At 41.7% G+C, this 9,939-nt stretch overlaps 1 protein-coding gene across 20 annotated transcripts in view; it reads right to left on the bottom strand.

Moving 5' to 3' along the window:
- mycbp2 (MYC binding protein 2) overlaps positions 1-9,939 on the bottom strand; it is a 62,118-nt gene that overhangs the window by 35,490 nt on the left and 16,689 nt on the right. For 16 of the 20 annotated variants that reach the window (XM_039817880.1, XM_039817885.1, XM_039817890.1 and 13 more), the window contains exons 15-30: positions 9,692-9,896; positions 9,446-9,591; positions 7,839-7,949; positions 7,369-7,473; positions 5,098-5,217; positions 4,872-4,953; positions 4,382-4,499; positions 3,843-4,201; positions 3,471-3,643; positions 2,937-3,062; positions 2,284-2,411; positions 1,849-1,940; positions 1,626-1,760; positions 1,386-1,469; positions 1,183-1,279; positions 867-1,059 (exon numbers count right to left, since the gene is read on the bottom strand). In XM_039817880.1, the coding sequence (XP_039673814.1) occupies positions 867-1,059; positions 1,183-1,279; positions 1,386-1,469; positions 1,626-1,760; positions 1,849-1,940; positions 2,284-2,411; positions 2,937-3,062; positions 3,471-3,643; positions 3,843-4,201; positions 4,382-4,499; positions 4,872-4,953; positions 5,098-5,217; positions 7,369-7,473; positions 7,839-7,949; positions 9,446-9,591; positions 9,692-9,896 (2,274 nt within the window). The remainder of the gene's footprint in view (positions 1-866; positions 1,060-1,182; positions 1,280-1,385; positions 1,470-1,625; positions 1,761-1,848; positions 1,941-2,283; positions 2,412-2,936; positions 3,063-3,470; positions 3,644-3,842; positions 4,202-4,381; positions 4,500-4,871; positions 4,954-5,097; positions 5,218-7,368; positions 7,474-7,838; positions 7,950-9,445; positions 9,592-9,691; positions 9,897-9,939) is intronic. The other 4 variants (XM_039817882.1, XM_039817897.1, XM_039817884.1 and 1 more) reach the window with 3 other exon arrangements.

Genomic DNA, 9,939 nt, shown 5'->3' with positions numbered 1-9,939 from the left:
ACTGTAAATTGCGCTGTAGCAAAGCAGTACTTGTGCTATGATATGGCTGAGTGCAGACTGCGATATTCCCACTGCTGATGCTATGACTGTTTGAAATGATCCTGATGCCAATATTTGTAATGTAGCGAGAAGTTTAACAACTGCTGGAATGGGATGTGAACGCTGAGTGGGAGATTCAATTTCATCTTTGATTTCTTCCAGTAACTCTAATATTGCATGGCTGCTTGATCTGTAACGCTAAATGATGTTGTGTTCACTGACAAAGTGTGATTCTTGTGTTAAAAATATTTTCAGCCTCGCCTGTGTCTTCGTCTTGCTCAAATTACTGTTGCCATTTCACCAGCAGCATAAAGGTCTACGAGGAAACTCGATTGTGGCTGGTTTAAAGAGGCGGAGAATTTCCCCGCAGAAATAGAGCCTACTCTTACTGACAGTCTTTGTAAATACCACGGAATATATAATTAGGTGCACTTTGCGCTTATCCTCCCACCTTTTTGGGTGGAACTCCCACTTTCCCCATGACCCTCCACGAACGCATATTGAAAGCTTGTCTCTTCTCGCTCATGTGGCAGACAATCTGCGATTTTACCCAAGTGCGCCCTGTTTGTAAATAGCCCGCATCGGTTACGTCCGTCTTTGCGACCAATTAGCGCCTGGGAACAGGCGCAAACGGCTTGATAAATCTACCCGAGTATTTTATTCTAGAATATTGTCAACTGCTTTTCATTCAGAAAGGTATTAAATGAATAGGAAAAAGCATTGTGACTAATAGCTTAAAAGCAGCGGCACTGTGGTTTTCTTGTTTGCAAAGAGTGAGACATTATATTGCTGAGGATAAAGTGCTGTTATGTTCTCTGTGCTCCTACCAGCAATGGGGAAGATCTCACAGATGTAGACCCTGAGCAAGCGGAGGCAGCACGTGCCAACAAAGCGCAGTCTCTCGAGGTCCAACAGGGTGGCAGTGTACTGGAAGCCCTTCAGCCCTCGCAGCTCCTCCACACCCAAAACCAAGGTGGTCCAGCTCCAGTGAAGCACACTTAGCAGAGACTCAAAACACTCCTACACAGAGAAAGAGTTAGGCAGTCCCATACGGTGCTGTAACAAATTACCTGTCAAGACATTCAAGCAGTTAGAAATATAGAGGAGCCAAAACACTATTCAAAACATAGAGACTGTACTCACCACAGAGACGGTACGAGCGAATGAGCGTTTAAGGATATGAACTGGTTCACTGGTCTGCTGTTTCCCTTTAGAAGCATTGCCATCATTTGAAGGAAGCCTGGTGTTGAAATATAAAGAAGAAATTAAAACCATTTACTTTATTTAAGACCTGAGATAAAATAAGCCTGAATCACTGTTAACAAAATGAAAGGAATTTTACTTGCCTGTAAAGCAGCTGAGGTATTTGACCCGCATTAACATCAGTACCGTTGTTTGACTTCTTAGAGCTTTTGAACTGAAAGACCACACTTCAGAGAAAAACAAAAAAATGACGAATTAAAAAAGGGCTGGGACCAATATTCACATTCCAACATTATATAACCAAATGATACATATGGAAAATGTGTAAGACATATTACTTTATAAATGCAGAAGCATTATTTATATTGTGAAATCACTTTTACCCATCATCAGTAGTAATGGTGGCCTGTCCATGGGATCCACAGTCACTGCTGGGTCCAGACACTCGGGCCCACGCCACATACCACCAGCCCAGCTGCAGCAGCACCGGCTCATCAAACATCATGGCATATTTCTCCCTAAAGATAAAATAAGAGACCAACTTTTTTCTTTACAAGAAATTGTTGTGAGAACCGAAGGGAAACATAAGGAATCCATTAACTTTACCTGGCAGCACAGTCGTAGGCCAGCACGTCAGTCTCAGCCAGCAGATCACCGTCTGTCTCATGGTCACCCCCGTCAGGTCCCAGCTCAAAAAGCTGCACAACAACAGGACTGGTTTAATATAATGTAAACACCTTTCATTTAAGGCCAGGATTCTACATAATCTATTGAGTTTATTCCTCCAGTGGTACCAGCTCTGTAATTCATTGTTTGAAATATTTTGTAAGATTTGCAGCAGAAAACTTACTAACAGTGTAACTTTAATTTGGTACATTTGAGCTACCTGTATAGAAAATTTGCAGCAGCACACATTATGGACAAAATGTCAGTCCTGGTGCAAAGCAAGTGAATTGTCAAATTACAGCCATGATAAAAAAAATGCCTGACATGAACATTGAATGCATGGCAAAAAAACAAAAGTGTCACATGACTGCTCACCTTGATCTTGGCAGTATACTCCCCTCGTCCCCCGAAAAGGCCCAGCCCACCAAGCAGGATGTCTGCATCAGCACAGAAGCGGATGGCCTCCACAGAGTGGGCTGAGTAGCCCCAGCCACCACCGTGACCTACAACATCACACATGGAATCAATAAGGCTATGCAAGGTACACACGTTGCTTATCCTCTTTTAACCACTTTGGTTTTTTACTAAGGTGGATGATGGAAAGGTGAACTGCAACATTTTAGACTACTAATTTTATCCTATTTTATCATAATCTTAGTTTATTTAAATGGTGCTTTTTTTAGCGTAATCTTGGTTGATTTATTAAGTGTTTTTATTTATGAGCTTAGAATTTATAAAGTCCTTTGTCTTGCACTGACTTATTTATTGACAAGTGGATTTGGAAATTTTGTTTTTATGTGGTGCATAAAAATGACAAATAAAGGAATCCTGAATCTTGAATGACAAACTGATCTGAACTAAATATTTATGTTTTACAAATTCAGCAGCTTTGACTTAAAAAGGTTAAAGGTTAGTCAAGCTTGATAAAATCACAACATCATACCAAAACATATACAAGCCAAATGCAGCCCACAGTATGTTTTATCATACATCATTTGCCATGAATTCTGTATAATGAGCCCACTTACTCTCAAAGCGGTTCACCACACTGTAGTCCTCCTTGGAGTAGACCTTCATCACTGCCTGGGTTTCTTCCTCTGCGCTGGCTACACCCATCTTCAGCTCTTGCATGGCTGCCAGTGTATCCAGGCAACCTAAGTGGACAACCCAGTATACCTCCACTTAGCATTGATGATGATGATGATGATAAACATAAGCAAAACCGATTCCTGCAAAACACTCATATGTTTGGCTACAATCTAGAAGTAAAGCTGTCTCTTAAATCAATGTTCCCAAGAATAGAAAGAGAACTGATGGGAGAACAGAAAGCATCAGTCATTCAATGAAAGGTCCATTACTTTAAAAATAAAGGAGCTACACTGACTACACAGCCTGATGGGTTTAGACACTGGTAAAATTGGCTTTAAGAACCACAGATGTCCGAATCGTCCATCATCATTTGTGTCGTAGCATTCATGTACATATTCATAGGACATCAAGACATTCATAAAAGATTCATATGACCAAAGACACTTTGCTGAATGGCTAGTGCAGAGGGTTACCAAGAATGTGTAGGGCTCCGTGAGAGCGAGTAGTGGTAGCATGTGATCCTGAAGGCAACGCAAGCTCTGGACTAAGGATGCTACAGCGAGCCTGTAGATCTGTAGCAGAGGGCATCCTGGCATCAGCTATTACTGCATTGTAGCACAACATCTCTTTTGCGGCTGGCAGGAACCTAAAAGCCCACAGAGTGCCACAAAGAGGGATAATGCATAACACATTGAAAAAAAGGACGTTAATCTTATCTGTAGGGTTTTTCTACTGAATCTTAAAACTTGGGATAAAAAGTAAACAATTGGAAATAACACAATAAGGTACATACAGGTTAACCAAAATGTTTTCATTTTATCGCTCTGTATAGTCCTTGGACTGACCTCCATATGACATCATACACAGGGTCCAGACACAGGCCAAATCCCTGCAGGTCCTCCTGCTCAGAGTCATTGAAGGTCCTGCAGCTTCCATCCATTTTGTTGATTAGCAAACATTTAAATGGAGGCGGCTCAGATGCAGAGGAGGGCACAAGGCCAATAATGTGTTTGCTGGCAAATATCTCTGAAGTAGCTAAGACATGAGAGTTGATAAGAGCCTCATCGATCCGAAGGAATGTCTGGTCTCCGCTGGCACCAATCCAGGTAGCCTTTCGTCCATACTTGGCACCGATATTGGGCATGGGAGATGGCTTGGCATTCCAGTAGGGCATGTCCAGGATGGGCCGGCCGAGCTGTCCTTTCTGAAAAACATTGCATATATATTTACTCTCTAGAGCAGTTTATGGTCAACTATATCAAAACAGGTGTAAAGCAATGAACATTTAAAATACTGCCATCATTACTGTACGGGTAAAAAACATTTTGCACCCTCTAAAAAAGCAGTTGATTACACATTGTATCAGTGATGATGTTTTTCTCACCGAGAAGCTGCCAAATGTAAAGACCTGCCCATCCATGAGGAGAACAGCTGTGTGGTTACTGCCTGCTGTCACCTGTACACTGGGACCTGGAAGGGCCTGCACCAGGGTTGGAGAACCCCTGGCAGATAGAAACATCTAGTTTTAGGTTGTGTGTCCACATGCGTGCATTTTGTCTATTTATATTTGTAATGCAATTCAAAATGACAAGGCGAGACTATGGACTTATATCTTCAATCTTTACTAGAACAATTGGGCTAATTTAACAAATGAATGCCTGTAATAACCACTTAGCTTTCCTAAACTTCCTGGTCAGTAGAAATATGGGCAATGTAGTATTTAATGTAGTCTACCATTACCTAATGTGTAATTGACAATAAAATACTGTATTTTATTGTCCCATTTACTATTTTTTATATATTACAAATAATTTCTCTTTACTTGAACATTTATCACATTACATTCAAAACATGTAAAGCAACAGAAGCAATACCTGGAGTTTACATCTCCATGTCCAAGCTGCCCATGTTGGCCGTAACCAAACGTGTAGACATCTCCATTCTCCATCAGCACAACTGCAAAGCAACCATGACTGTCGTTTACCCACTTTCTTTAATTCAAGGTCAGTCACTCTAGTTGAGGTTTTAAAAATGACTTCTAAAATAATGTCTTCTACCCTGGTACCTGACCAGAAAAAGCCATGAGGGAAATTAACCTACCTGAGTGGTGAAAACCGCAGCTGACCTGCACAGCTCGCAACTCACAGTCAAATCTCACTGCCCCTGGGGGGTAGGTGGTGATTTTGCTGGCATCCTTTTCTCCACGCTCACTGCTACCATCTATAAGGCAAACACTCCAAGTCAGCATATTTGAGTAGAGAACGGGGAGAGAGTGAGGTTCAGTAGCAACTTCAGACCACAGAGGTGAATGTCTCTGCATAGTCCTGGAAAACTGAGCTGGAGGGGAAAAAAAGGTTTCAAAAGAAAACAGGGAGAAAAGGGAGAAGCATGCCGAAATAGAAAGGAGGCAACAACACCTCTATAACAGAAAGGCTTTTGGCAACCAGTCCCATTACAGATGGACAGATTGATTGTTTAGCAAATAATTAAATTTTTTTAACATCTGTCTGTTTAATGAGAGGGAATCTGGTTAACCCTGAGCCCTGCGTAAGAGATCACGGTTGTTGTGTGTGAGGGGGAAAAAGTTAGATAGAGACCTGCGCATTACAGTAAATACAATGAGAGTCAATGCCAGCTCATTGTGGTTTCTCCTGTATCTGACGCCAGCCACATGAGATAATGACTTTAGGTTACTACTTTACAATAAATGTAAAATACTTATTGACTGGCTCAATGCCCCAAACATTTCAAAGCTAGGGTTGAAAGTTTAGCTCATGGCGACAGCTGTCAATGTAGGTTAACAAAAAAACGATGTGTTCTTAATTACATCTGAAGCACAACTAGAGCTTATTGGGAAGTCACAATCTGAAACACCAGTATTGTCCGTGGGGGGGGATTTGGAACACACATTCCTCTTCATAAATGTAAAACCATGAAGAAGGATGCTCAGGGGAGGTACCCCAAGTAACCTAGCCTTACAACTGTCAACTGAGCATCAACCACAATGAATGGTTCTGCAAAGGGAAAGTGATTCAGCAGAGTAGAACAGCCTCAATTTCTTTACTGACATTAAGAAGGAAACCACTACTGCTCTGAAATAGAATGCACTTGTGGCATTATTGTTTTCCACATATAACAGTGGGACAATAAAACAATGAGTTTCTATTGTGAAGGCCTTCAAATTGTACATGTTAAACGAATGCTTTACATCAACAAGGGCACAATGCTCGGCACCCAAAATCAAGCCTGGCCAACATCATCAACCGTCAGTTCCACTCCAACCTGTGCCACCTATTGGCAAGGAAAGCAACAGCAGCAGCTTAGAGAGGCAGATGCAGACCTACCGACATGCCCAATCTACAGACAGATATATAAGCTGTTGTTTTATATTTGTGCAGGCAATGAGTGATAGTTTGATATTTTAAGTTTTTGTTAACAAAAGTATATTTTGACCTGAATACTATAAATAGTACAGAGAGCGTTTAAGCGTCATTGTGTGTCCTCTGTCCTTCTTGCGGTTACTATAGAAAGGAAAGTAAGATGGTTTGTTTGATTTTTGTTTTTCCAGAGAGAGGATATAGGATATATAAATGTGGGTCTTACTGAAATAATTTACATATAAGTTGTTGGTTGGTTGAATAGTTAGCTCCAAGAAAAGTAACTCCAGACAATGAACACGTACACTCACTTGTCTGATGGTCAAGTGCCTGAAAAGCTTTTGCCATGTTCATAGATGTTTGTGTTTGTGTGTGTGTGTGTGTGTGTGTGTGTGTGTATGTGTGTGTATATATATATATATATATATTTTTTTTTTTTTAAACAACCTTGCTTCCTTCCTCATATTTACAGCTTGTCATTCATTATAGCTTGCTCTCCCCAGTGCTCGCTGTTTCATCTGCTTGTAATGCTGCAGTTGTACCCAGAAAGTGACAAATCAGCTGCTCTGAGAGTGATAGCAAATCCAGTTAGGCAAGGACATTGATTTCTATTTAGGTCAAACAGCAGCAGTGGGCAGAGCATGCATCCTACTCTGTGAGTTAGAACTGTTAAAACAGAAAATGAATTAGCATAACAGACCATTTTGTACTTTAAGCCCTTTTCTAATGTTAGGGTTAGATAAAATTATTCAAATTCAAAAATGGACCAGCCTGCTGATATGGGTCTTAAGGCTTCACAGTCATTTCTCCACTGTGAGTCACAGCGAATCCTTCTTGCCAACAGGCTACATTGTTTGTTACCATGAGACCTGGTGGAGACATAAAAGTCTCTGCCCTCAGAGAGTGAGAGAGAGGAGGTGGGCGGGACAGCCAGATTGGGAGAGGAGTCAAAAGGGTGTCTCTGCACCCCTCGAGTTAGTGAAGACCGTAGTACCTTTGTGCTTGTCCCGTTTATGCCTTAGTGCCTGAAGGGGTCTTATTCTGGCTAGGGCCTGCTCACGCTGGTTCATAAAAATGGGACCAGGAAAAACAAGGGGGCCTGGGGGAGAAAGAAACTTTCACATGCATGCATAATGCTCACAAACGGGAAAGAACACATGATAATACTTTACCACAACAATAAAGACACACAAAAAAATTATAAAGACACAAGCAAGGGGAAAGTCACCAAGCACAAGACCCAAGCTCACACAGCACCTGGAAGTTATTAAAAAAACTTAAAAGGGATGGAGGTAATGTTTGTATCTCCACCCTTTTTGTTAACCTCCGCTTCCACCTTCTAACTCTCCCTGTGCCTATGTTAAATTGCCTATCATAGAAAGCATATCATAAAGCAAAAAAAACAACAAAAAAACACAACCCTTCCCTAAACATAGTCCCATTCTGTTTAGCCCCGATTCATACCTCTGCCCTCCTCCAGCCTGTGCCGGCGATTGATCCTCTGCCGCTTCTCCTCCTGACGGATCTGGATGTGCTCCTCAATGTTCACTCCTGGAGGGGGAGGGACAGGCACAGCTGAAAACAAAAAAAAGGCCCCAGGTATAGACAGCCCAGAAAGGATGCAGAAGAAGGAGGAGGGAAGACGGAGCAGAGCAGAACAAAACGAGACACACATCAATGAATGATGGAAAGACGTAATGGAGAAGCAATGACTGTGCACACAACACAAGAATAAAACAAAGAATGAGCGACGACAAGTGTGCAAAATACTGCATTCAAGCAAATGCAACAGACAGTGTGCGACGTATGTGGCATTAGCAGCACGCTGGCATAGCTAAGAAGGATATATAGCCTGCACACAACCCCAGACAGTCATTTATTCTGATCAATTAACATACCGTAAACCACTGAAAATTGGAATATCACATCACATCTTTATGTGCATGACACTTCTACATGCATATGATTTATCAGACTGTGTGCCTTTAAAGCGTAACACAATGCAACCTAGGGTCTTTTTATGAATGTACCGGAGTCAAACTTTCGTTTAAAAGCATAATTAGGACATAAACGCCACATTTAAGATTTACTAAAAAGAAAGGTTTTGAACGACTCACTTTAGCAGTTGTTTACGCTATCCACCATCGTGTCAGTCAAAAAGTGTCGATCTCCGAATGCGACTGAACAGACTCCATAGGAGGAAATGTCATTCTTATACGAGACTCCTTTTTCAACTACAAGGTCAATATTGTTTTTCACTAACGACAAAACAACAAATTATCCGTGCATTTATATGGAACTAAGCTTTAGGAGCTTTCCATCTTTACTCTCCTCCCTGTTATGTTGCATTCGGAGATCGACTCTTTTTGACTGGCAAGATGGCGGCGAGCAGAAAAACCAACTTCTAAAGGGAGTTGTTAAAACCTTTTTTTTAGTAAACTCTGTGTACACAAACAATTTTCTCAATGCTGGAGTTCATGTGTAGAGCCACTGGTGATACTTCGAGCAAAGTTTCATGTTGTGTTGAGCCTTCTTAGTGTTTTAAAAATAGTGATTTTGATGATATCATAGTAGTGCCCCCACCGAAAACAAGAACACTGTAAACCTTAAAAGTGGCGTTTCCGTTCTAATTATGCTTTTAAACGAAAGTTTGACTCGGGTACATTCACAAAAAGACCCTAGGTTGCATTTTGGCGAGAGTTACGCTTTAAAGCTGCAGTTGGTAACTTTTATAAAAATAAGTTTTTGTCATACTTGCTGAAACTGTCACTATATCCTGACAGCAGCACATTAACAGCTAGTCTGTGGAAAAAAGCCCTTTCCTCTTCCTCCTAGTGCCCCTAATGGCAAGATTCCACCGCACCGAAGGATACAGATTATCTGCCTCATGTACTACGGTCAGGATATAGTGACAGTTTCAACAAATATGAGAAAACTTATTTTCATAAAATGTACCATCTTTAGTTTTAAGCAAAATGTAAACAATGTGAAGGGTGATACAGGTGAGATGTAATTATTGTACTAATGAGCAAAACAGTGGGGACATGAAGTCATGATATCAGTTGGCATACCTAGCAGCAGGTCCAGTGGAATCATCTCCTTCACAGCGTCAAAGATGCCTCTCTGCCTGGCTTCTTGACCATCCAGCTCCCTGGCACACGCTTTGCAACAGCCACATGCTGAGCAGCCAGACTCTCCAGACCCACAGCCACAAATACTGGTTGACAGACACAGAAAGAACAACAGTAACTTCAACAGTACAGTAAGTGCTGTACAGATACTGTAATGACCACCTTCCAGTTATTGTGCCTTCTTACCCTCCTGGTACTCTATCTGGCCGTCCACTGCTGACACAGCTGGCGCCATAGCCAGTGCAGTCTCCACACACCGTGCAGACCATGCACTGGTCCAACTTCCACTTGTGCATGCCTGGCTGGCACATCATGCTCTTCTCTTCTTTCTCTTCTAGCTCGTCCTCCAGGTCTTCATCCATGGCTGTGGCCATGCTCTCTACACCAAACGCTACAACACACACACAAATACACACACACACACACACACAATC

This window comes from Perca fluviatilis, chromosome 12 (assembly GCF_010015445.1).
Source record: "Perca fluviatilis chromosome 12, GENO_Pfluv_1.0, whole genome shotgun sequence".
In the NCBI taxonomy this organism is placed as follows: domain Eukaryota; kingdom Metazoa; phylum Chordata; class Actinopteri; order Perciformes; family Percidae; genus Perca; species Perca fluviatilis.
This window is presented reverse-complemented; position numbering and strand designations above follow the sequence as displayed.